Source organism: Lampetra planeri, chromosome 40, assembly GCF_965212315.1.
Source record: "Lampetra planeri chromosome 40, kcLamPlan1.2.h2, whole genome shotgun sequence".
In the NCBI taxonomy this organism is placed as follows: domain Eukaryota; kingdom Metazoa; phylum Chordata; class Hyperoartia; order Petromyzontiformes; family Petromyzontidae; genus Lampetra; species Lampetra planeri.
Genome location: NC_136146.1, coordinates 5,472,646 through 5,500,387, shown reverse-complemented (window position 1 = coordinate 5,500,387; position 27,742 = coordinate 5,472,646). Strand labels below are relative to the sequence as shown.

The window sequence follows — 27,742 nt, the reverse complement described above, 5'->3', positions numbered from 1 at the left end:
CGCGTAAACGGGATGTTAAAAGGCAGGGATAGGTGCGGGAAGGAGGGAGACTGGGACAGAGATCCTGATGCTGCAGGACACAGAGAGTGGTGGGTGCGTTCAGGTTATTACACAAAGATCGCCAGCGCAGTGCACACGTACAGAGAGATCGTGTTGGATCAACAGAAACACCATTATTATACTGCAGTACACGCAGATATATTTATTGTTACACAGATACCCTTAAACACTGTAGTACACACAATCATATACACATATTGTTACCTTTAGACTGCAATAAACACATACACAGTACAGTGATCGTGTTACACAGAGACCTTTATACCGCAGTACACACAGTGAGCTGGGTCATATTGGGCTGGAAAACCAAACGGCCGATAGAATTGGCATAATATTTTAATTTCGACGTCAGCAACACAACGGAACGTGTGATTGTACCTGCTTGTATGTACAGAAGATTTAGGATAACATAGTTAATAGTGTTGTATGGACACATTTATACCGTAGCATAACACACACACACACAGAGATCGTATTATATACACCGAGATCCTTTTACTGCAGCACACCGTTATATAATTCTCGGCACACATTATTTATTAAATTAGGTATCACTGAAGCGATACCCCAGGCTATAATTAGAGAAAACCCTTATACTGCAGTGCGCACACCATAACATACGTAGACACACATTGCTAGATCGTATTATATGTAGCGTTGCACACGTACATAACACGGGCAGTATACATGCAGTGTGTGTACATACCCTTTATACATCGGTGTTAATGTGATCAGGAGATCGTCGATTATATAGTCGCTTGATTGGAAAAGATCGACCAGCCATCAGCAGCAAACGCCGACAGCATCGTCATTATCAGCAGCAGCAGCAGCAGCTCCAGTGAGTATATCGATTGCATCAATATCAGCAGCAGGATAACTCTCTTAACATCAGCATCACCATCTCTCGCAGTGACAAAGAACACCATCAGCATCACCACCATCAAGAATCATTTATCATCGTGATAATCATCAGTAAGCAGCACCATCAACCTCGGCTGCATCAGTAACTATCAGTAACCATCATCAATAATAATCATCAGTAAACATTAGTATCACCATCATCGACACCGCCATCAATAATCAGCAGATGCGCCAGGAGACGTCAATATCACGATCACGACCATGAATCAAAAATCAATCCTCACCCTCGCCACCACCTTCACTCATTAACAGCAGCGTCAGTACACATCACTAACGTCATCACATTCATCATCAATAACTTCCACCACCAATGCCAATCATCATCACCACCAATAATCATCGGCATCAATAATCATCGGCACCAGTAAACATCAATAACATCGGTATCATCACAACCATCAATCACCAACCTCCATCAGTTATCACCATCAACCATCGCTGTCACTACCATAAATAATGATCATCAGCAGCAGCAGCAGCACCTCCAATCATCACCACCATAACGGTCAATAACCACCAATTACCACCACCACCAATCATTAGTATTAATGAATCATTCGTCCCAGTCACAGCCGCGGGGCTCTGCAGGGGGCGAGGGGAGCCGTCCGCTAGGGGGCGCTGCGCCCCGCACAGAGGAGGAGGAGGCCTGCACAGGGTAATTTTCCATTCGGGGGGTGGGGGCTGGTGGGGGGGCTGGGACCGTGGGTGGTGGGGGGGTGGCTGGGACCGTGGGCGGGGTATTTCCTCTCCCCGCCGCGCGCTCCCCACTCACTGAGCCATCTCCGGGTGTCTGCCCACCACACCACACTCACTACAACTACTGCTGCTGCACCCTCACTCCGACTACTGCTGCACCCTCACTACAACTACTGCTGCTGCACCCTCACTCAAATTGCTGCTGGTGACACTCATCAGGCTCTGTGTCCACCTGCAGCGGTGTGAAGTCATTTGCGTCGCGATCAGCAGCATCAGCATCATCATCAGCAGCATCAGCAGCAGCATCATCATCAGCAGCATCATCATCAGCAGCAGCAGCCACCAAGCAACGGCATTGTCGTCAGCGGCATCGTTCCCACCAGGTGTGTTACCGATGTGAAAGCGTGGGGTGTGTGATGTGTAGCAGCAGTGTATGTGTCAGGATACACGTGTGTGTAACAGTGTGCACGTGTGTGTCAGGACACACGTGTGTGTGTGACAGTGTGCACGTGTGTGTGACAGTGTATGTGTCAGGATTGGCTAAAGTGGCCACTCGGGACAGAGTCATCTTGTTGAGTGACTTCAATGCCCGAGTTGGTCATGATGCTGGCACCTGGTCTGGAGTGATTGGAAGGCATGGGCCAGATCAGCTCAATAACAACGGTAGGAGGCTGCTAGATTTTTGTGCAGCCCATGGGCGCATCCACACAACATCATGGATGCATGCCGGGTCCAAGCAAGAACATCTGCTGGACTACATAGTGACGGATTAGCGGATGCGAGCCCATGTCCTTGACACCAGGACCTACCGTGGAGCTGATCTGTCCTCTGACCATCGACTAGTCATCTGTAAGATGCGCCTGCCATTCTTCCACTCCGGTGGTGGGTGTACACCCAGGACCCCATTCCAACCTAAAGTGGCCTGGTCTCAGTTAGCTGATGAAAGTTGCAAGCGAGGATTTAATCATCGCTTGGAGCTGGGGTTGGCATCGTCCCCCACTCCTCCTGATGTCGAGGGTAAATGGGCGAGGTTTAGGACTGTGACTCATGCAGCTGCAATGGCTGCTTTGGGTACGTGGTCCAGACCTCCCCAGAGACCCTGGCTGACAGAGGAGGTGTTCAGGATAGTTGAGAAAAAGCGACAGGCCCACTCTCATCGGCTACAGCATCCCACGTCAGAGAATGAGGAGGCTTACCGCAGCCTTCGCTCGGAGGTTCGGAGAGCCGTAATGCGCTGCAAGGATGGGTGGTGGTCGCGGGTTGCTGAGGAGATGGAGTCTGCCTCAGTGGCCCGCGATCACAAATCACTATTTAACTCCATCAAAAAAGTAACCTGCAGCGCCACACCTATTACCATCATTAGGGGAAAGAACGGTGATCCATTCTCCGACCCACAGGAACAGGTTTGCAGATTTGCTGAGCATTTCTGTGAGGTCCTGGGGGAGGGGAAATCCCTCAGCCAGGAAAACATCATGGCACAAAGTGGGGATGACCCTGCTGAGGCTGCGGTGCCTCAAATATTGGAAAAGGTCGCCCCCTGTGAGTGGCTGGCTGAGGTGCCATCTGTTGAGGAAGTACCGAAGGCGATCCGGAGTCTGAGACCGGGAAAGGCACCGGGCAGAGATGATCTCCCAAGCGAAATGCTGAGGGAGGGTGGCGTTTGTGCACAGACTGCCCTACATGACATCATAACAACAGTCTGGACCGCTGGACGGGTTCCGCAGGATTGGAAGGATGCCCTGGTGGTCCCCCTCTTTAAGAAGGGGGACCGCACAGACTGTAACAACTACAGGGGCATCTCACTCCTCAGTATGCCGGGAAAGGTCCTGGCAAGGATTATTCAACATCGCCTTGCTAGGCACGCTGAAGAGAGGCTTGCGGAGCTCCAATGCGGTTTCAGGAAAGGGCGGTCCTGCACAGATGCCATATTTTCTGTCCGTCTGCTACAGCAGAGGTGTAGGGAATTTCAACAAGACCTACATCTCTGCTTTATTGACCTGGTCAAGGCCTATGATACCATCATAAGGCCTGGGCTCTGGGTTGTTCTTTGTGCTTCCGGAGTCCCTGACCCTCTGCTCACGATCATTAAGGACCTTCATGATGGTGAGCGGGCCCGGGTTAAACTACTTGGCCGGAAGTCAGAGCCTTTCCCTGTACACCTTGGGGTGCAACAGGGATGTCCTCTGACTCCCACATTATTTAACATCTATTTTGACCACGTAGTTCGTGAAGCCTTCAATAGCTGTACCGGGGGAATCTCCATTTGGTACAGATACAATGGGAGGCTGATCGATGCCCGGGTGCGATCAAGGGATGGCTCCCTATTGGTCAACCACGTTATGTATGCCGATGATTTGGTAATAGCTGCTCATTCAGAGGAGGAGTTGGAGACGCTGCTGCTGAGACTGGAGCGTGCCACTAAGAGGTGGGGCCTTACCATCAGCCCCACCAAAACTAAGCACCTGCCTGGGTATTTTGTACCATCGGACTCTCCTCCCCCACAACTCCCAATCGGTGATGGGGCTGTTGTGGAGAGAGTGGAGAGTTTCCCATGCATGGGCAGTGTGCTTATGGCCGGCTCCAGTTTAACAGCAGAGGTCTCACTCCGAATCAGTCGAGCGGCAATATCTTTTCATCGGTTGCGTAATGTTGTGTGGAAGCTACCTGGTCTGTCGCTCCGCACGAAGCTTCAAGTCTTCTCGGCCACAGTCATTCCCTCCCTTCTCTTTGCTTGCGAAACGTGGACCCCCCTAGTGGAGCATCTTTGCCGGTTGAAAACATTTAGGCTGGCCTGCCTACCATCCATCCTGGGTTTAACCAGGCTGGATTGTGTGAGGAGCTCACAAATCCTTTAAAGATCTGGGCAAAGTCCCATCGGTGAGCTCCTCCGGCTGGCAAGGCTGCGTTGGCTGGGTCATGTAGCCCGCATGCCCAGCCACCGCATGCCGAAACAGCTTTTGTTCGGCCGGATCGAGGGGGCTAAACGGGCGCGGCACGGGCTAGAGAAGAGATGGAGTGATGTGGTACAGGAGGACGTGGAGCTGAGTGGACTTGCCGATGACTGGTACCAGCGGTGTCAAGATCGGGCTCTGTGGAGGAGGTTCGTGAAGGACGCTACTGGGCAGTTGGAGGCAGTCGCTCTCCAACAACAGCAGAGGGCGGAGGAGCGACGCTCACAACAACGAGCGAAACGCCGGGTGGCTAAAGCACAGCAGGTTGGCACAGTAGGGGGCACAGGTGGTGCATCAGCCAATCATCTCGGTCAGTCTACCTGTGGCACCTGGGTCTGCCCCGTGACCTCCTGCCAGCGGGCGTTCGACACTTCACGTGGCCTCAAGGTGCACATGGCCTGGCACAAGCGTCGTGGTGACGTCACCGCCACTTAGTGGCGAATGGCGGTTGTTGTGCTGTTGTTGTGTCAGGATACACGTGTGTATGACAGTGTGCACGTGTGTGTGCCAGTGTATGTGTGTGTGTAGGGGAGCGGTAGGGGAGCGGTAGGGGAGCGGTAGGGGAGCGGTAGGGGAGCGGTAGGGGAGCGGTAGGGGAGCGGTAGGGGAGCGGTAGGGGAGCGGTAGGGGAGCGGTAGTGTAGCGGTTTGCGCTGCACTACAAACCCGGCGACCCGAGTTCGATTCCCTCTCACGGCCAAATCTGTACAGGTCCCGGAACTCCCCTAAGTCGACTCCGCCTCAAATTATTCCCTGGTGCCGTGGTGTAAACATCGCCACTGGGGAGACAAAGGCGGCCGGGCGTGGTGCTGGCCACCCACTCCCTCGTGTGCCGTGCCGGCCTTCATAGGTGCTGCTACTCGCTAACAGCACTTGCCCCTGCAGCCTGTCACAGGCTTGACAATGTAATGTACTTAAAACATTAATACAATGTAGTATCTGTGTACATTAATACAATGTCGTGTACATGAACATTTATACAATGTAGTATACATGTCACCATGTATACCGTGTAATGAATATGTAACTGTATACTGTGTAGTATATAAAAACAATTATCTGATGCAGTGTATATGTCACTATACCATTACATTAGCCAAGAATGTATGTTTGTGTGTAACTCGCGTGACGTCACTCCACATGCCCCCCCTCATTAATATTCATGGGCGGGTGGATTTTTACACTCACACAGAAGGTCGAGCGGAAATACAATTTTTTTCGCAAATTCGCTTTAAGTTTCACATTTCCTTGTTGAAAGTGAATCTAATCAATAATTCTACGCAGCAACAACGTGGATTTGGTATCTTTATTTCTTTAGCACTTGAGACAAAAGGTTAGTCTAATTGATGCTTCTACATTATGGTAAAATAGACATTTCTCGGTGACTTTCCAGATATTGTATCGAATTCCAATTAATTTCAACCCCAGCGACCGAAAGCAGAAGAGAATAAAGTATCAGAGCAGTGAATTTGAACAAATTGAAGGTCACTTACATACAGTGCTACAGTGTGACATGAAGTGAGGTGTTTCCTGACTTCGTTTTGTGCAAGATTCACTGCCATCAAATTTACACAAAATATACTCTGATACATCTTTTCGTAAATATTACAGCTCCCGTCCTGGGACGGGCACAAGGCGAGTGTAGTGAATATTCACGTCACTCATCTTCGTCTCAAACTCTCCCCCTGGCGAGCCACCCACCTCTAGCCCCGCCCCCCTCTCTCCCCCATCTCTAGCCCCGCCCACTCTCCCATCTCTAGCCCCGCCCCCTTACCCTACCCTATATAGCCCCTCCCTCTCCCCCATCTCTAGCCCCGCTCCCCTCTCCCATCTCTAGCCCCGCCCCCCCCTCTCCCCCACCTCCAGCCCCGCCCCTCTCCCATCTCTAGCCCCGCCCCCCCTCTCCCCCACCTCTAGCCCCGCCCCCCCTCTCCCCCACCTCTAGCCCCGCCCCCTTACCCTACCCTATATAGCCCCGCCCCCTCTCTCCCCCACCTCTAGCCCCGCCCCCTTCTCTCCCCCACCTCTAGCCCCGCCCCCTCTCTCCCCCACCTCTAGCCCCGCCCCCTTACCCTACCCTATATAGCCTCGTGTCACGGCAGCGCTCTCGCCTGCTTCAGCAGTTTCCCTGCTGTGATTGTCTCACCTGGTGACGGTCGCTTGTGTTGCGATCGAAACGTCGTGACTTATTACTTACTACCTACGTGGCTTTACCGAAAGAACCGAGGCGTATGAGTATGTAATTGTATACCATGGGGTGTAGACGACGTCCCTGTGTATACCGCGCGGTGTAACCACATGCAGTCGTAGACCTTCAAATCTAGATAGTCGTAGATCTCTTACGTTAGTCTATGGGTCTGTGCGTTTGTCGGTCTCTCACGTTAGTCCGTGGGTCTCTCTGTAAGTCTATGGATCTCTCTGTGAGTATGGGAGGGCGAGGCGGTCATATGCAAAGGACAAGAGGAATTATTGAGTCTGGACTTGAACAGGGGCAGGGAGTCGACAGCGTGGTCCGCTGGGGGAATGAAGTTGTTCCAGACTGTGGGTGCAGCAGAGGAAAATGAGCGACCTCCCACTGAGTGAAACCTGACCGCTGGGTTTCCACAGAGAGCAGCCGCTGTTGGAGCGGAGCGTGCATGGAGGGAATCCGCGTGAGGTGGAAGGGAAGAGGTATTGAATTGGACCGAGAGATATAAAGAGGAGGAACGTGTTGATCAGAGATGATACGCAAGTTAGAGGCACCGTTCAGTATAAACAAGGCGAGTGGGCTCTGGCAGCATGCGTCAAGGCAAGGAGGTACGACTCACCAGAGGCTGAGACTAAGACCGGAGTGGCGGCCAAAGGAGGGAGCAGTGCCCGACAGAACGTCCACCGCAGGCGCACGGTGGACCGTCGCATCGCTGGACTCTGAGAGATAGTGGCGGCTTGGGAGAGACTTTCGTCCAGCAGTGGATAGACCACGGCCGGTGATACCACGTGATTGTGTAAATGACACCTCTCTGTGTGTGTGTGTACGTCCATGCCTAGGCTCCCAGCTGCCAGCCTAACTCAAGACCAGTGTCCTGCTCGACGCCACGACCATCCTCCACCTTCCCGTCTCCTCACCTGTCCACCAAGGAGGTACTTAACCTGGCTCAGGTCACGTTCCCTGGTTAGGATCACTTTGGTCTGTCTTTAGGTTTGAAGTCTGCCATGCGACCCCGAAATTGTGTTTTATTGATATTCACCAGATAAAATACATTGAATGATTGTATTACGAATGTAAGGGCCCTGTTAAAAACGTTTGCGACTTTGGGACGACCTCCCCCCCCCCTCCTTGGGAAGTTCTAGGTCCTTCTCTGGACCATGTAGCAGAAACCTGCACTCAAAGAAAGGGAGACGTGGGTTGTGGGCCCGAATGGAGACAGCCAGTTGGATGCAGAGAGCTAGAGACGAGGACGCTGTGGAGCAGGTTGGGGAGATGAGAAGTGTGGTTGGTTGGAGCGACTCAGAATGGGCGATCGTTGTGGGTCGGCCGCATTCTTCTCAGAGCCGGGAGCTGCAAGGCTCGGATGTCGGGAACGAGGCCGAGAGGCGGAACGAGAGAGAGAGATGCACCACTCGACGGGAGTGACGCAAAGAGGAGAGTTCCTGATCGGGCAGGCAAGGTGGTGGAGGGAGATGGAGCCAAGGACCTGGCATTCGATTTCCTAATAGCCACGGCTAACATCAGCAGTGGTCGATAGCTGAGCCAGTCGTGATGGCATGCCACCCACTACTCCCTAAACAAAACTATGCGTGGATTTTTATCCGTTCCTCTGGTTGTTCCGCTCCACATTTAGAATCAAAGTGCGGTTAGAGTATTTGGCCACTATACATTTCCACATCATAACCCACTTTGTTGAGCTATCATTTGTGGCCAGGTCACTTTTGAATAAGAGCTATGTAGCTCAGTGGGCTTTATCTGGTAAAATAAAAATAGTTTATAGGAAGAGATTCACCTTACAGAACTTGTCAGCGATTCTTACCTCCTGTATTATCTGTCTCCAATGGTGATTAATGATCACTTGGGCCCGGTCGCTTCTAAAAAAAAGCTGCATAGCTCAATGGGCCTTACTTAGAATACAAATATTTTACAGTTTTAGTTTAGATATCTGAAGCGGTCAAGGCGGCACCCCTCCCAGTACCCTTCACCAACCCGCACTGAACTAGCGTGGTGAAGTATGGTCAAGACAACCCGCACGACCCACGTGGCATGGGAAACGGCCTTTGTCCAGCAGTGGCTTGACAAAGGGGCTGTGAATTATTGGTATATTACGATACGGGCGAATTGGCCTCTGTCCTGTATTGCCACATCAAACTCAGCGGTCCCGAGTGCAATCGATGCGGCGGACTCCGAGACTCGTACCGAGCGGCAGGCGCGAGGACTCTGGACCGGTGTCCCGTCTTAGGAAAGCAACGATGCCAGGAGGGTGGGGGAGAGGGGTTTAGACGAGCCGAGCGATGGGCCCCAAACAGGTCGATCATCGCCGAGGGATGACCGCTGGTGTCGGGCGGTTTCGACCCAGCAGCGCGAGCGCCGCGTGACGTGCGCGACGTCACCTTGTTTCTAGGCAAAAACATAATAATTAGTATTACAAATAACTAATATTAGTAATACAGTAATAGTGGCATTTCCGTGATTTTCTGAGTGAAAGTACTGGAGTTACTACAGCAGTGGATGGGCCAGACTTTGGTCAAATTCAGTGGTGGATCTATAAATGTGTCAAAACATTGCTTTTTTATTTGGTATGTGCAATCATGAAACAAATATTCAATGCCAATATGAATAAAATAAGATTTTTTTGGGGTTTGAGAGGGGTGCGGCGACCCCCCCCCCTCCCGGGTCAAAGGTGAAGACCATGGTTGTTATTGTCGTTGAATATTTAACTGAAATGAAATATTAAATGTTTCCCGCCGCCCCATGACATTTTCTGATCGCGTTGGCGTTTGCCCGGAGCACGCGCTGTGACGATTCCGCACGGCCCCAAAATCTAATCTCGCCGTAGGGAACTCGGGGCTAGATCGCGAAATGGGACCAGCCCGGAAAATTCAGGCTGCAGCCAGAAATTGTGGCCCAACTTGAGTTTACATTAAAAATATTGAAAGACGGGTGAAATATGACTCTCTGAGACGGGTGAGCTGAAGATGAGCACAGTGATCATCAGCAGCTGCAGCGGCCATGAGCGTTCCACTGCTGGTTGAAGGCCTCCCCACGCTACCGCCTGCGACGTTGGGGTGAATGAATTTCAGGGACCTGATTAGTGGATAATTCCTGCGGCCCAGTCCTTGAATGAAAGAGTGAACCATGGAGCCCAATGAATGAAGGAATTAATTGGTGAGCCATAGTGCCAAATGATTGAATTAGTGAACTGTGGGGCCTGATGAATGAAGGAAAGATTGAGTGAACTCTGGTATCTGGTGAAATAATGAGTGATCCCTGGGGCACAGCGAATGAAAGATTAATGAATGAACCATGGCGGCCAGTGAATGAATGAGTGAACGCTGGGGTTCGGCAAATGAATCGTTGAACCCTGGGGCACGGTGAATGAGGGATTAATGAATGGACCATGGTGCCCAGCAAATTAATTAGTGAACCCTGGGGCTCGGTCAAAGAGCGAGTAAACCTTGGTGCCCAGTGAATGAATGAATGAGTTAGTGACTCATCAGGCACTGTGAGTGATGTAATGGATGGGAGGAATGAGTGAATCTCGAGGGGCCGTGTGGAATGCTCGTGGGAAATATCGGATGTCGCACAACACATGGTATGTGATATCCCGCCCGCCTTTATCGCTCCATCTCACACTGTAATATTGCAATCACTCGCCTAATTATTTATATCGTACAGGACAGTGCCGTGTACACGCACACACGCGTACTCTGCGTACACGCAGGTCAACGTGGTGTATTACAGTATACAATACATTGCAGTGTATATACAACGCAGTGGTGTATTGTATATACTTATACATAATGGGATACACTCTTCGACAGAGTGGGCGAGATGTCGCTATACGCGCGCCTCATACGTTCGTACGGACCAGCGGATGTAAAGGGGTATAGGGACTTTTCGACCACCCAGTAAAATAGCTGTAATAACACCGTGTACGCTCCGTGTATGTGAGGTACTATACATTGTGTTGTGCAGCATACACCGTGTACACGAGCTGTTCGATGATGTACTTTATGGTACTCAATATGTGTACATGCATTACAGGGTGGGCGGACGGGAAGTCCCTATACCCTTATTGTATAAAGTTAATTAAGTCGCAGAGGTAAAGGGGGTATAGGGATTTCCCGCCCACCCTCTCGTATCGTGCAGTGTGCTGCACATGCGGGGTCCACTAGGGGCGCTGTCGGGCCTCCTCTCCTCGTGGAATTTTCCACTACCCCTGTCCCACAGCGATTCCCAAGCCCAGAGCCGAACATTCGAACTCTCCAGTAAACATGGGGCGATGGGCCAACGCTTCCAACCGCATGCCAACATTCCTCACGTTGGCATCTTTACTGCATACTTACCTTTGCCATAACAATAACTCTGACCATACCGATGTATATTTATCTGTGATGCTAACAAGAAAACCCTCCCTCACCTTAACAATAGGACCATCCCTGACCATACAAATAGGACCATCCCTGACCCAAACAATAGGACCATCCCTTACCCTAACAATAGACCCTAACAATAACTATCCGTGATCATACACACAGCGCTATATTTATGCATTGGGACACTGCCCCCCCACCCTGCCCCTACACCCCCACCCCTCGTAGGGTAACCTACGTAAAATTAATAGACCAGCGATGACTGAAAGGGGCATTGTTGATGTTTTGTACACAACACAGGCGCAATCTGCATCAGCAGTCTCGCCTTTGTTAATCACACGGGCCCGTGGCAGGCCAGCATGACCATGGAGTGAGCCCTGACTCTAGCCCTGAGCCTAACCCCAACCGCGAACGCTCGGTCCCACCGCTCCGTGTCCGTGGTGGACGTCATCTCAGGCGCTGGCTCTCCCCGTCGTCTGCCACTCGGTCGCGAGTCTCGACCACCGTGCATCGTCAATTGTAGCCATGACGCGTGCTGCTCCGGTCCGCTCGCTTTCCACGCGCACGTTCCCTCGTCCACACGTTCCTCTCCCTGTCGCTCGGCGCAGCATCGCTACGTGTCTGGCACTCGCGACCCCACCCTAACCCTGTGTCTTCCGTGTGCGTGCGTGCGCGTGCGTGTGTGTGCAGAAACCCTCTGCGCTCCCACACCATGTCGGAGGGCTCCCCCGAATCCCCCAAGCGCCACGTGTCCCCCTCCCCGTGCTCTTCGCAGTCCGACTCGGACACCACGGGCCCTCTCCTCCTCGACCACAACTACGGCCACGACAACGACGAGGAGGACGACGACGAAGATGCCGTGACTTGCCACCGCGTCCACCGCGGCCACCACGCCGTCGTCGGCATGGACGGCGACCGCAAGTCCCGGCAGGCGTCGGTGCGTGTGCCGATGTTCGACGGCGCCACCGCGGCCGCCGCGGAGAAGAAGAAGAAGATGGAGCTGGGGGCAGTGGCGGGGGGTGGCGCCGGAGCCCGGGATGTGGCCGTCGCCGGCAAGGACGCCGGCGTCGGGAGTTCGGTTGAGCGGCAGACGTGGGGCAGGCAGCTCGACTTCCTGATGTCGTGCGTGGGCTACGCGGTGGGGCTCGGCAACGTGTGGCGCTTCCCCTACCTGTGCTACCGCAACGGCGGAGGTGGGTCCCGCCCGCTTGCTCGCCCGCTCGGCAAGGTCCACACGTGTTCGCTCACCAGATTGTTCACTTCTTGAGGGGGGGGAGCGGTCCAGGGGCTCTCCGGGGGTGTCCGTGCGACGCATCGGTAACCGAGACCCCCGAACTCGCTGCGCTAGAGAACCCGGTTCAACCACAGTCGGCGGCGAAACCGCCATTCGAACCCAGGCTCTCGGCTGTGCCTGCTTAGCGTCTCTGACCTCTGAGCCACCCGGCCTCCTCTGTTTGTCTCAAGGGGGGCAGATGCGTGTGGTGGGAGAAAAAAGGGGGGCCTGGCTTATGCTGGAACAGGATGTGGGTCGTGGGGGGGGGGGCGATTGCTCTATTGACGCAGATGCAATTAAATTAAAAGTGATTACCCAGCATGCAATTCTGTGGAACGCCCCCCACCTCCCCCGTCCACCTCCCCCGCCCACCTCCCCCGCCCTCTTTCCCCGCCCCTTCGCCAACCCCTCCCTGCCGCAGGTCTTGGGAGCTTTGTGAGCTTGCACTTTGACCTAGTGACCTGAAAAGTGACCCCCCCCTCCTCCCAGGTGAGGCACAGAGGTCGCGAGTGTCGCTGAGCATAGCGCTTGTTGGGGGGTGGGTGGGGGGGTATGCTGGTGGGTGGGGGGGGGAGGGCCCCAGGGGGGGGGGGGGGGGATAGGCAGATAGGGGGTGGAGACCTCAGTGTGAGTACCACCGATGCGACCTCCCACCCCCACAACCGCGGTCTTGGAACCCTTTGTTTGTTCCCCACTACCTGCACCTATAAGTGGTAGAGCCATTGGTGAGGGGTTGGGCAATGGGGGGAGTGGCCCCTCCATGAGACCTCCAAATAGGGGTCTGATTGATGTTTAGCAGAGGAAATGCAGTGAGTCAATGCTACCATTAATCTGGGTCCCTGTTTAAAGGAGGTCGTGGGTTCGATCCCGACCCTGACGCCTGCTGCTGTATATCTGGAGTTTGCATGTTCCCCCCGTGGTCACGTGGGTTTTTCTCTGGGTCCTCCGGTTTTTCCATCCACATTTAGAATGAACGTGCATTTAAAGCATTTTGCCTGCACTACATTTCCACATGGTAAGCCACTTAATTGAGCTATCATTAGCTCGGTGGGATCACAAGTATTGTGGTTAATGCAGACATGATTCCTTGGAAAAAGTTTCAGTTTGGTGTTTTAACATCTTAACACCTGTTTTGTTGCCAGAAAAAGGGGAAAACCCTATTATCATAGCTCAGTGGGCTTTACCTTGTAAAATAAAAAATAGTTTAGGTTATAGAAATAGATTCACTTTCCAGGACTGCCCTCCGTGTGGTTGGTCGCCATTATTACCTCCTGTACCATCAGTCTCCATGGCGATGAATGATCACTGTTAAAGTTAGGGCCTGGGTCAGGGTTAAGGTCTGGATCAGGGTCAGTAATAGGGTCAGGGTTAGGGTCTGGATCAGGGTCAGTAATAGGGTCAGGGTTAAGGTCTGGATCAGGGTCAGTAATAGGGTCAGGGTTAGGGTCTGGATCAGGGTCAGTAATAGGGTCAGGGTTAAGGTCTGGATCAGGGTCAGTAATAGGGTCAGGGTTAAGGTCTGGATCAGGGTCAGTAATAGGGTCAGGGTTAGGGTCTGGATCAGGGTCAGTAATAGGGTCGGGTTTAGGATCTACGTCAGGTTCTGGTTTAGAGGCTGGGGCAAGGGTCTGGGTCTGGGTTAGGCTCTGAGCCTGGGTCGAGGTTTGAGTCAGGGTCTTGGTCTGTTTCAGGGTTAGGGTCAGAAGGTCATGCCAGCCCGCCCGTCCTTCCACCTCTAACCCCTCGTGAATCTCGCGTGCGGCCTCCTTCTGAAACTCTAATCTGGTCACCCCCTCTCGCCGGATCTGGGTGTCCGGTCCCCCTCAATAATGTGCCCCCCCGCCTCACCCACTCCTTCCTCCGCCGCAGGGGTGTTCCTCATCCCCTACTGCCTGACGCTCATCGCTGCGGGGATCCCCTGCTTCTTCATGGAGGTGTCGCTGGGACAGTTCACCAAGCAGGGCGGCATTGGTGCCTGGGGCATCGCGCCGATCTTCAAAGGTGCTGCACCCCCTATCAACTACCGCCCCTCCTGACCGATGACACCTTGACCGTCACCTCGACCGATGCCCCCCTTGACTAATGGCACAATTGACTGCCGCCACCCTTGGCTGATGACCCCGCAAACCTCTGGGTGTGCGTTATTGAGTCCCGTTCCATTTGTCCCGGCCTGCGTTCATGCCTAGGCCTGGGCTACGCCTCCATGGTCATCGTCTTCTACTGCAACTGCTACTACATCCTGATCCTCGCCTGGGCGCTCTACTACCTGGCCCACTGCTTCACCATGGGGCCGTTGCCCTGGGCTACCTGCGGCAACAAGTGGAACACCAAGTTCTGCTCAGATGGCACCTGCCAGTACCCGTCGGGGGACGCCAACGGCACGGAGGGGTCACTCAATGGGACGGCAGGACCCGGGTTTCTGAATGGAACGGCATGGTCGACGGCGTGGCCGGCGCTGACGAATGCCACGTCGGAGTCGTCGCTGCTGCTGCCGCTGAGCAACGTGTCGGCCCTGGGGCACGCGTGCCCACCGCTCAACGTCGTCACCACCTCGTCCGTCGTGGAGTTCTGGGAGTGAGTGCTGCGCTGGGGGGGGATGTGGGCGTGCGTGTGTACGTGTGCGTTGGTGTGTACACGCGCGTGTCCGGAGGGGTAGTGCAGTGGTTGGCGTGTTACGCGGCGAACCCGGCGACCGGGGTTCGATTCCTGCTGACGGTCAACACCAGTGACGATTATTTGAACCAGTCCTGGGCCTCTCCTAGGTCGACTCGGCCTCAAATGAGTACTTGGTGCTGTGTGTAAACATCGCCACTGAGGAGACAAAGGCGACCAGGCGTGGTGTTGGCCACCCACCCCCTCGTGTGCTGTGATGACCTTCATAGGTGCTCGCTAGCAGCACTTGCCCCAACAGTCTGTTCAGGCTACATTGTACGGGGGATGTTTGTTTTTGTCTTTGGAGTGGTGGTGCAGTGGTTAGCCCACTGCGCTATGAACCTGGCATTCTGAGTTCGATTCCCACTCAAGATCAATCGTGGGGAATACTTGAACCAGTCCGAGGCCTCTGAGTACCTGAACAGGTCCTAGGACTTCGAGTACCTGGATCGGCCTGTAAACATCAGCATTGGGGAGACAAAGGCGGCCGGGCATCCAGCTGGCCAGACACCCCCTCATGCACCCCACGTACATTTCCCAGGTGAAATATTCTAAAGAATACAAATGAAAACACCGTCCGTGCGCGTGCGTACGTGCGTGCGTGCGTAGGCGTAAGGTGCTGTCCATGACGACGGGCCTGCACGACTTGGGCTCCGTGCACTGGGAGATGCTGCTGTGCCTCATCGCCTCCTGGCTCGTCGTCTACTTCTGTGTGTGGAAGGGCGTTCGCAGCACGGGAAAGGTGCAGTCCACCACCACACCACCACCACCACATCAGTGCCACGCCAGCCCCACCACATCACCACAGCCACATCACCACAGCCACATCAGTGCCACGCCACCCCCACCACACCACCACAGCCACATCACCACTACCACATCAGTGCCACACCAGCCCCACCACACCACCACAGCCACATCACCACTACCACATCAGTGCCACACCACCACACCACCCCGCCACACCACCACATCAGTGCCACACCAGCCCCACCACACCACCACCGCCACATCACCACCACCACATTAGTGCCACACCACCCTCACCACACCACCACAGCCACATCACCACCACCACATCAGTGCCACACCAGCCCCACCACACCACCACAGCCACATCACCACTACCACATCAGTGCCACACCAGCCCCACCACACCACCACAGCCACATCACCACCACCACATCAGTGCCACACCAGCTCCACCACACCACCACAGCCACATCACCACCACCACATCAGTGCCACACCAGCCCCACCACACCACCACAGCCACATCACCACCATCACATCAGTGCCACACCAGCCCCACCACACCACCACAGCCACATCACCACCACCACATCAGTGCCACACCAGCTCCACCACACCACCACCGCCACATCACCACCACCACATCAGTGCCACACCACCCCCACCACACCACCACAGCCACATCACCACCACCACATCAGTGCCACACCAGCCCCACCACACCACCACCGCCACATCACCACCACCACATCAGTGCCACACCACCCCCACCACACCACCACAGCCACATCACCACCACCACATCAGTGCCACACCACCCCCACCACACCACCACCGCCACATCACCACCACCACATCAGTGCCACACCAGCCCCACCAAACCACCACAGCCACATCACCACCACCACATCAGTGCCACACCAGCCCCACCACACCACCACCGCCACATCACCACCACCACATCAGTGTCACACCACCCCCACCACACCACCACAGCCACATCACCACCACCACATCAGTGCCACACCACCCCCACCACACCACCACCGCCACATCACCACCACCACATCAGTGCCACACCAGCCCCACCACACCACCACCGCCACATCACCACTACCACATCAGTGCCACACCACCCCCACCACACCACCACAGCCACATCACCACCACCACATCAGTGCCACACCAGCCCCACCACACCACCACAGCCACATCACCACTACCACATCAGTGCCACACCACCCCCACCACACCACCACACCACCCCGCCACACCACCACATCAGTGCCACACCACCCCCACCACACCACCACAGCCACATCACCACCACCACATCAGTGCCACACCAGCCCCACCACACCACCACAGCCACATCACCACCACCACATCAGTGCCACACCAGCCCCACCACACCACCACAGCCACATCACCACCACCACATCAGTGCCACACCACCCCCACCACACCACCACACCACCCCGCCACACCACCACATCAGTGCCACACCACCCCCACCACACCACCACAGCCACATAACCACCACCACATCAGTGCCACACCACCCCCACCACACCACCACAGCCACATCACCACCATCACATCAGTGCCACACCAGCCCCACCACACCACCACAGCCACATCACCACCACCACATCAGTGCCACACCAGCCCCACCACACCACCACAGCCACATCACCACCATCACATCAGTGCCACACCAGCCCCACCACACCATCACAGCCACATCACCACCATCACATCAGTGCCACACCAGCCCCACCACACCACCACAGCCACATCACCACCACCACATCAGTGCCACACCAGCCCCACCACACCACCACAGCCACATAACCACCACCACATCAGTGCCACACCACCCCCACCACACCACCACACCACCCCGCCACACCACCACATCAGTGCCACACCACCCCCACCACACCACCACAGCCACATTACCACCACCACATCAGTGCCACACCACCCCCACCACACCACCACAGCCACATAACCACCACCACATCAGTGCCACACCAGCCCCACCACACCACCACACCACCCCGCCACACCACCACATCAGTGCCACACCACCCCCACCACAGCCACATCACCACCACCACATCAGTGCCACACCAGCCCCACCACACCACCACAGCCACATCACCACCACCACATCAGTGCCACACCACCCCCACCACACCACCACAGCCACATCACCACCACCACATCAGTGCCACACCACCCCCACCACACCACCACAGCCACATCACCACCACCACATCAGTGCCACACCAGCCCCACCACACCACCACAGCCACATCACCACCACCACATCAGTGCCACACCACCCCCACCACACCACCACAGCCACATCACCACCATCACATCAGTGCCACACCAGCCCCACCACACCACCACAGCCACATCACCACCACCACATCAGTGCCACACCAGCCCCACCACACCACCACAGCCACATCACCACCACCACATCAGTACCACACCAGCCCCACCACACCACCACAGCCACATCACCACCACCACATCAGTGCCACACCACCCCCACCACACCACCACAGCCACATCACCACCACCACATCAGTGCCACACCACCCCCACCACACCACCACAGCCACATCACCACCACCACATCAGTGCCACACCAGCCCCACCACACCACCCCGCCACACCACCACCACCACATCACCACCACATCAGTGCCACACCACCCCCACCACACCACTACAGCCACATAACCACCTCCACATCAGTGCCACACCACCCCCACCACACCACCACAGCCACATCACCACCACATCAGTGCCACACCGCCCCAACCACACCACCACAGCCACATCACCACTACCACATCAGTGCCACACCAGCCCCACCACACCACCACACCACCCAGCCACACCACCACCACCACATCACCTCCAGATCAGTGTCACACCACCCCCACCACACCGCCCCAACCACACCACCGCCACACCACCGCCGCAACACCACCACCACATCACCACCACACCACTGCCACACCACCGGATCACCGCTACTGCCACACTACCACCACACCACTGCCACACCACTGCCACACGGGATCACCGTGACAACACTATATTGAGTACACTACCCAATGCACCGCCACACACACACTAAACACGGCACCGCGGCACACACGCCGCACGCCGCACTCCGTGTCTCTTTGGCAACTCCACAAATACCCACGTGCGTGTGTGCGGGTGTGCGCTTGTTGGAGACGCTGCTACTGAGACTGGAGCGTGCCACTAAGAGGTGGGGCCTTACCATCAGCCCCACCAAAACTAAGCACCTGCCTGGGTATTTTGTACCATCGGACACTCCACCCCCACAACTCCCAATCGATGATGGGGCTGCTGTGGAGAGAGTGGAGAGTTTCCCATACCTGGGAAGTGTGCTTATGACCGGCTCCAGTTTAACAGCAGAGGTCTCACTCCGAATCAGTCGATCGGCAATATCTTTTCATCGGTTGCGTAACGCTGTGTGGAAGCTACCTGGTCTGTCGCTCCGCACGAAGCTTCAGGTCTTCTCGGCCACGGTCATTCCCTCCCTTTTCTACGCTTGCGACACGTGGACCCCCCTAATGGAGCATCTTCGCCGGTTAGAAACATTTAGGCTGGCCTGCCTACGATCCATCCTGGGTTTAACCAGGCTGGATTGTGTGAGGAGCTCACAAATCCTTGAAAGATCTGGGCAAAGTCCCATTGGTGAGGCTGCGTTGGCTGGGTCATGTAGCCCGCATGCCCAGCCACCGCATGCCGAAACAGCTTTTGTTCGGCTGGATAGAGGGGGCTAAACTGGCGCGGCACGGGTTAGAGAAGAGATGGAGTGATATGGTACAGGGGGACGTGGAGCTAAGTGGACTTGCCGATGACTGGTACCAGTGGTGTCAAGATCGGCCTCTGTGGAAGAGGCTCATGAAGGACGCTACTGGGCAGTTGGAGGCAGTCGCCCTCCAACAACAACGGAGGGCGGAGGAGCGACGCTCACAACAACGAGCGGAGCGCCGGGTGGCTAAAGCACAGCAAGTTGGCACAGTAGGGGGCACAGGTGGTGCATCAGCCAATCATCTCGGTCATCTCAGTCAGTCGACCCGTGGCACCTGCTGGGTCTGCCCCGTGACCTCCTGCCAGCAGGCGTTCGACACTTCACGTGGCCTCAAGGTGCACATGGCCTGGCACAAGCGTCGTGGTGACATCACCACCACTTAGTGGCGAATGGCGGTTGTTGTTGTTGCTTGTTGGGAGCAGTAGTGTAGGGGTTAGCGCGCTGCACTACGAACCTGGTGACCCGAGTTCGATTCCTGCTCACGGCCAACATCAGTGACGATTATCTTAACCGGTCCTTGGGATTCCCCTAGATGGATTGGCCTTAAATGAGTACCCGGTGTAAAACATCCGCACTGGGAAGATTAAAGCGGCCCGGTGTGGTGCTGGCCACCCACCCTCTCGTGCGCCATGCTCGCTAACAGCACTTGCCCCAACAGTCTGTTAAAGGCTAAACGGCGGGGGGGGGGTTCTTTGTCTTTGTACCCGTGTTGTACCCGCGCGCGTGCAGGTCGTGTACTTCACGTCCACGTTCCGCTACCTGATGCTGATCGCGCTGTTTGCGCGCGGCGTCACCTTGCCCGGCGCCATGGGTGGCATCAAGTACTACCTGCAGGCCGACTGGAAGAAGCTCGCCACGCCACAGGCAAGTGGCAGTGTCGCGACCCCACTACGCATCGCGACGATGTCGTCGTCGTCTTGATAGCGCCCCTCTCACCAGCGCGCACCACACCTTCCAGCCCTGCCTCTGCTCTTCACTTGCGAGCGAAACGCTTCATGGGGAGAGTTGGGACGAGTTCTTGGGCGCAGTGCGCGCACGGCCGCCTCCGCTTTGGCGGCGGAGGTCTCGCTCCGAATCAGTCGAACGGCATTATCTTTCGTCAGCTGCGTAACGATGCCGTGTGAAATCTGCCTTTCTCTGTTGCTCCTTACGAATCTTCAGGTCTTCTCAACTACAGTTTTGCCCTCCCTTCACTACGTTTGTGAAACGTGGACCCCTCTAAAGGAACATCGCCGGTTTTAAACATTCAGGCTGGCCTGCCTACGATCCATCTTGGGTTTAACCGGGCTTTAACCAGGCTGGGTTGTGTGAGATGCTCATAGATCCTTGAGATCTGGACACAGTCCCACCATCAGTGAATTCCTCCTGCAGGCAAAGGTGCATTGGCTGGGTCATGCAGTCCACATGCCCAGCCACCACATGTTCAAGCAGCTTTTGTTTGGCCGGATAGAGGGGGCAAAATGGGCACGGCACGGTCTAGAGAAGAGATGGACTGATGTGGTAAAGGAGGAAGTGGAGCTGAGTGGACTTGCACTGATCGGCCTCTGTGGAGGAGGCTCATAAAGAATGCTTCTGGGCAGTTGGAGGCAGTCGCCCTTCAGCAACAACGGAGGGCAGAGGAGCAATGTTCTAAAAGTGGAGCACTGGGCGTCTAAAACACAGGAAGTTGGCACCGTAGGGGGCACAGGTGGTGCATCTGCCAGTCATCTCAGTCAACCCATGGCACCTGGGTCTGTCCCGTGACCTGCCAGTAAGCCTTAAACACTTTACGTGGCCTTAAAGTACACCTAGCATGGCACAAGCGCTGTGGGGACGTCACTGACACTTAGTGGCGAATGGTGGCTGATGTTTATGTGGCTGACCATGTAAGTATGGCTGGACCTGTCTGTGTATCTTTGGGTGTGTGTTAATGCACGTGTGTGTTAATGCACGTGTGTGTTAATGCACGTGTGTGTGTGTGTGTCTGTGTGGTGTGGCTGACCCCGTAGGTGTGGCTGGATGCCGGCACACAGACGTTCTACTCGTACGCGCTTGGTTTCGGAGCCCTGTCCACCCTCGGCAGTTACAACCGCTTCCACAACAACTGCCTCAGGTGCGTGTGCACGCACGCATGTGTGTGCGTGTGTGTACGCCGGGCATGGTGCTGGCCACCTACTTCCTCGTGTACCGTGCCGGCCTTCATAGACCTCCTGCCAGCGGGCGTTCGACACTTCACGTGGCCTCAAGGTGCACATGGCCTGGCACAAGCGTCGTGGTGACATCACCACCACTTAGTGGCGAATGGCGGTTGTTGTTGTTGCTTGTTGGGAGCAGTAGTGTAGGGGTTAGCGCGCTGCACTACGAACCTGGTGACCCGAGTTTGATTCCTGCTCACGGCCAACATCAGTGACGATTATCTTAACCGGTCCTTGGGATTCCCCTCGATGGATTGGCCTTAAATGAGTACCCGGTGTAAAACATCCGCACTGGGAAGATTAAAGCGGCCCGGTATGGTGCTGGCCACCCACCCTCTCGTGCGCCATGCTCACTAACACCACTTGCCCCAACAGTCTGTTAAAGTTTAATTCCCGCTCACGGCCAAGATTGGTGACGATTATCTCAACCGGTTGTGGGCCTCCCCAAGATCGACTTGACACCAAATGAGTCCCTGGTGCAGTGTACCAACATCGCCATTGAGGAGACCAAAGCGGCCGTGGTGCTGCCCACCCACCCACCCACCCTTGCGTGCGCCGCACTCGCCTTCACAGAGACTCCCTCGCAGCACTTGCCCCCACAGTCTCTTTGGGCGACGGGAGGGATGCGTGCGTGTGTGCGCGCGCGCGTACGCTCGTTAACACGCCTCCACTTCCTCATTAGGGACACGTACGTGCTGGCGCTCATCAACTCTGGCACGAGCCTCTTTGCCGGCTTCGTGGTCTTCTCCATCCTGGGCTTCATGGCGCACGAGCAGGGCGTGCCCATCGACATGGTCGCAGAGTCCGGTGAGTGCCACATCACCGCCGGCAACATTGCCATCATCATCGTTGTCGTTATCGCCACAGTTGTCATCATCGTCGTCATCACCATAATCACCAACACCGCCATCAATATCATCATCACCACCATCATCATTCTCATCATCGCCATCGTCACCTTCACCGCCGCCATGCCCATCATCGTCACCATCACTGCCATCGTCATCATTTTCATTGCCGCCATTATCACCTCCCTAACAGCGCTAGCCCCAACAGTTTGTTTGGGCTATATGGGGTATCGTTCTCCCTGTACGCTAGGCCCCGGCTGATTCGTCGCGTACCCGCGCGCCGTCACCATTCGGCAACCCGAGTTCGATTCCCGCTCACGGTCAACACCGGTGACGATTATCTGAACCGGCCCTGGGCCTCCCCTAGGTGGACTCGGCCTCAAATGAGTACCTGGCACGATGTGTAAACATCGCCACTAGGGAGACAAAGGCAGCCGGGCGTGGTTTTTGGCCACCCACGCCCTCGTGTACCGTGCCTGCCTTCGTAGGTGCTCGCTAACAGCACCAACAGTCTGTTCAGACTAGACAGGGGATTTTGTTCCGTGTACGTGCGTACTCTACGTATGTGTCCTCTTTGTATGTGTGTACTCTACGTATGTGTGTACTCTACGTATGTGTGTACTCTACGTATGTGTGTACTCTACGTATGTGTCCTCTACGTATGTGTGTACTTTATGTATGTGTACTCTATGTATGTGTGTACTCTGAGTACGTGCGTACTCTACATATGTGTACTCTACGTATGTGTACTCCAGGTCCTGGGCTGGCATTCATCGCGTACCCTCGCGCCGTCACCATGATGCCGGTGCCCGTGCTCTGGGCCGTCCTCTTCTTCGTCATGCTGCTGCTGCTCGGCCTCGACAGCCAGGTCCGCCCACGCCCCCCCCCCCGCCCCCCCGCCCGCCCGTACTTCACCGAACCCGAGCCCGGTCGCCTACCCGCTCGCCCGCTCCCGGACACGTCCCGACGTGCGCGCGTGCGTGACCCGTGCGTGACCCGTGCGTGACCCGTGCGTGACCCGTGCGTGACCCGTGCGTGACCCGTGCGCCGCGTGTGTGCCCCCCGCGCTCGCAGTTCGTGGCGATCGAGGGCTTCGTGACGGGCATCTCGGACATCTTCCCCACGGTGCTGCGCGGCCGCGGGAGGCGCGAGCTCTTCGTCGCCGCCTGCTGCGTCGTCAAGTTCCTCGTCAGCTTTGTCATGGTCATGCAGGTTCGTCCGTCGCCGTGGCGACGTCCCACCCCCCCTCGCCCCCGGGGGTGATGGGTGGGGGGGAAGGGAAGCGCCGCTCCGCACCGCGTGAAGCGTCGCCGGACGTAGTTCCGCGTTATCCACTTCCGCGGGCCGTGTTCTCAGAGGAACGGCTGCGCTGACCCGCGGGAGCTCCAAACGGGTTCCGCGTTCTGTGTCGCTCCCGAGCTCCGTCGTGAGCGACGCTTGGCTCGGGATTGGTGCCGCATGGCCCTGCGCCATCCGCGCTCGCTGCTCGTCGCCGCAGAGAGGTTCGCGGTTCGAATCCGCCAGGCCGCCCTGGTTAACTCTGAAGGCGCCGACCGTAAAATAACTACGAAGCGCCGTCCCCGTGATGTCAATCGAAATGAGTGAGAAGGTGATCTTGTGTTGGCGTCACCATCCCAAATGTGGCCAATATTGAACAATTACTCTGCAAATCACTCAAACGGGACTCCACACACAGCAGCAGCATCCCCCGCTGCGAAACGACTCCAGACTGCGTCTGGGACACGCAACAATAGCCTTGCGCTTTAAGAACCAGTGGGGCAATGCCAAATATGCTAAATTATAACCATTTTCAGTATCATCATTGTCATCACGCACGGCAGAGGCACCTTCAGCAGCAGTGGTAACAAGATATCACCACTGGCATTGTCCACAGCAGCTTTGCTATCATTGTTGTCGGCATCATACATCATCAGGAGCATCACCAACACCATCATCATCATCAGCTGCATCAGCAGATGCAGCAGCAGCAGTCACCGTAAACACCATCGCCCACGCTACGTGCTCCGTGGTCGACATTGTTCGTGATTTTGAATGGGGGTGACGGCGGGGGTCGTTAATGTAGCGCTGTGCTGCCGCCCCCCCCCAGGGAGGAATCTACATCTTCCAGCTGTTTGACAACTACGCAGTGAGCGGCTACACGCTGCTGTGGCAGGTCGGGTGGCAGTGCATCGTGGTGGCGTGGGTCTACGGTACAACGCGCGCACACACATACACCTGCACACGCACTTGCACGCACACACGCACACTTACACATGCACACACAAAGACAAAGATCCCCTGTATAGCCTGAACAGACTGTTGGGGCAAGTGCTGTTATCGAGCACCTATGAAGGCCAGAACGCTGCACGAGGGGGTGGGTGGCCAGCACCACGCCCGACCGCCTTTGTCTCCCCAGTGGTGATGTTTACACACCACACCAGGTACTCATTTTAGGCTGAGTCGACCTAGGGGAGGCCCAGGAACGGTTCAAATAATCGTCACTGGTGTTGGCCATGAGCGGGAATGGAACACGGGTCGCTGGGTTCATAGCGCAGCGCGCTAACCGCTACACTACCACTCCCCACATGCAGAGTTGCCTACACGCACACATCAACACACACACACACACCTAAACAGATGCACACATCCCCAGAAACACAAACACCTATACGCAATTTTTCACCGATGTCCACGCACACCTACACACACACACCTACAAGCGCACACACCTACACGCGTACACACATACACACACAAAAACCTATACAGACGTGCACACCGCTATTTAGACTGGAGGAATCCGATGAGCTATGAAGCTATTTTTCAGAGATGTCTACACACACCTACACACACACACCTACAAGCGCACACACCTACACGCGTACACACATACACACACAAAAACCTATACAGACGTGCACACCGCTATTTAGACTGGAGGAATCCGATGAGCTATGAAGCTATTTTTCAGAGATGTCTACACACACCTACACACTCGCATACAAAACAACAACAAAAACCGCCATTTGTCACACATAGAGACAGGCTAGATGCACTTTTAGGCCACGCGAAGTGGAGAAGGCTTGGTTGCAGGAGGTCATGGGGGGACAAAGCTGGATGCGATGGGCTTTCTGACTGAGATGACTGGCAGATGCACAACCTGTGTCCCCTACTGTGCTAACTTTCTGCGTTTTAGCCGCCCGGCGCTCTGCTGATCATGAGCGTCGCTCCTCCGCCCTCCGTTGTTGCTGGAGGGCGACTGCCTCCAGCTCCCCAGTAGCGTGCTTCACGAGCCTCCTCTACAGAGGCCGATCTTGACACCGCTGGTACCAGTCATCGGCAAGTCCAATCGGCTCCACATCCTTCTGTACCACATCAGTATATCTCTTCTCTAGCCCGTGGCATGCCCGTTTAGCCCCCTCTGTCCAGCCAAAAAGAAAAGCTGGGCATGTGGGCTACATGGCCCAGAAAATGCAGCTTCGCTTGCTGGAGCTCACCGATGGGACTGTGTGTACATGTGTGTGCGTGCACCTGTGTGTGTACATGTGTGTACATGTGTGTGTACACACATATATACACACATGGGGAGCGGTAGCACAGCGATGAGCGCCCTGTGCGACGAACCCAGTGACCCGAGTTGGATCCCTGCTCACTGCCAACATTAGTGACGATTATCTGAACCTATCCTGTCCCTCTCCTAGGTTCACTCAGCCTTAAATGAGTACCTGGTGCAATGTGTAAACATCGCTACGAGGGAGAAAAAGGCGGCCGGGAGTGGTGCTGGCCACCCACCCCCTTGTGTGCTGTGCCGGCCTTCATAGGTGCTCCTTGCTAGCAGCACTTGCCTCAACAGTGTGTTAAGGCTACACGGGGTGATCTTTGTCTTTGTTTTGCAGGTAGCTCCCGCTTCATGGAGGATGTGGTGCTCATGATTGGGTATCGGCCCAACTGGTGGATCGGGTGGTGTTGGAAATTCATCACTCCCACACTGTGCATGGTGAGCACATTGCTCAGTGCACTCGGCACACTACACTATGCCGGCTGACCACGACGTTCGCCTTACCACGCTCACGTTATTGCGAATTATGGTGTGAAGGTGGGTGGGTGAGTGAGTGAATAATGTGGCGAGAAGGTGGTTTGGTGAGTGAGAGATGTGGTGAGTTTCCAGTTGAGTAGGCGGTCGAGTGGGTGAGCGATGTGACGAGCGAGCGAGTAGTTCACCGCCCACGCCGCACTCTCCACGCCACGCACTCGAGGCCCATCGACCGCTCGCCACGAACCTCTCCCTGCATCCACGAACCCCCCCCCAACCACGCCCCACGGTGCCCTGCCTGCCGGTGACCTCCGACCTCCTAACCCCTGCGCTGCTTCCTCCTCGGGGACCCTCGCGCAGGGCATGCTGCTGTTCCAGCTGATTCAGTACAAGGGCCCCACGTACAACAAGGTGTACGTGTACCCGTGGTGGGGCGAGGCACTGGGCTGGCTGCTCTCCCTCTCCTCCATGCTGTGCCTGCCCCTCACCCTCCTCTACCTGCTCGTGGCGCGTGGCAAGGGCACGCTGAAGCAGGTACAGCCGAGTACACGCACACACCACTCGCCTGGGTACACGCACACACGCTCGCCTGGGTACACGCACACACGCTCGTCTGGGTGCACGCACGCTCACCTGTGTACACGCACGCTCACCTGGGTACACGCACGTACACTCACCTGCGTGTGGTCCGTGTCGTCTCCGTGCCCCCCCTCACCCCCCCCACCCCCCCCAGCGCTGGCGCCACCTCACCACGCCGGTGCTGGGCCCCCACGTGGAGCGGCACCGCCGCGCGGCCCTGGCGGCCGCGGGGCCCCCTGACAACGAGGCCCTCGACACCCTCATCGGGGGGCACCACAAGGAGGGCGCCCCCAACGGCAACGCCATCGAGCTCGAGATGCTGAGGGAAAGCAAGATGTGAGGGGGGGAGGGGCGGCGGGGGGGGGGGGG

The 27,742-nt window shown here is 55.9% G+C and overlaps 1 protein-coding gene across 4 annotated transcripts; it reads left to right on the top strand.

The window, feature by feature from the left end:
* The first annotated feature begins 25 nt into the window (after positions 1–25).
* On the top strand, positions 26–27,713 carry LOC144731786 (creatine transporter-like). Of its 4 annotated transcripts, XM_078613018.1 has the most exons (16): positions 40–93; positions 796–898; positions 7,663–7,747; positions 11,882–12,384; positions 14,334–14,465; positions 14,651–15,038; positions 15,726–15,858; positions 20,469–20,603; positions 21,728–21,831; positions 22,596–22,720; positions 23,517–23,629; positions 23,836–23,973; positions 24,869–24,971; positions 26,658–26,758; positions 27,155–27,328; positions 27,528–27,713. In XM_078613018.1, exons 4-16 carry the CDS (start codon positions 11,904–11,906, stop codon positions 27,711–27,713), a joined length of 2,313 nt encoding a protein of 770 aa, XP_078469144.1. In that variant the 5' UTR covers positions 40–93; positions 796–898; positions 7,663–7,747; positions 11,882–11,903. The 4 variants fall into 4 exon arrangements, with proteins under 4 accessions (XP_078469145.1, XP_078469144.1, XP_078469143.1 ...); XM_078613017.1 differs by lacking the exons at positions 40–93; positions 796–898 and adding an exon at positions 1,738–2,060; XM_078613016.1 differs by lacking the exons at positions 40–93; positions 796–898 and adding an exon at positions 1,738–2,060 and having other exon boundaries at positions 7,655–7,747.
* The last annotated feature ends 29 nt before the right edge of the window (positions 27,714–27,742 follow it).

Excerpts from the sequence above, each read along its gene's own strand:
- LOC144731786 (XM_078613018.1), top strand. The coding sequence starts at position 11,904 with ATGTCGGAGGGCTCCCCCGAATCCCCCAAGCGCCACGTGTCCCCCTCC. Across the intron at positions 14,466-14,650 it reads CATCGCGCCGATCTTCAAAG|GCCTGGGCTACGCCTCCATG; the intron begins GTGCTGCACCCC and ends GTTCATGCCTAG. Across the intron at positions 23,974-24,868 it reads GCTTTGTCATGGTCATGCAG|GGAGGAATCTACATCTTCCA; the intron begins GTTCGTCCGTCG and ends GCCCCCCCCCAG.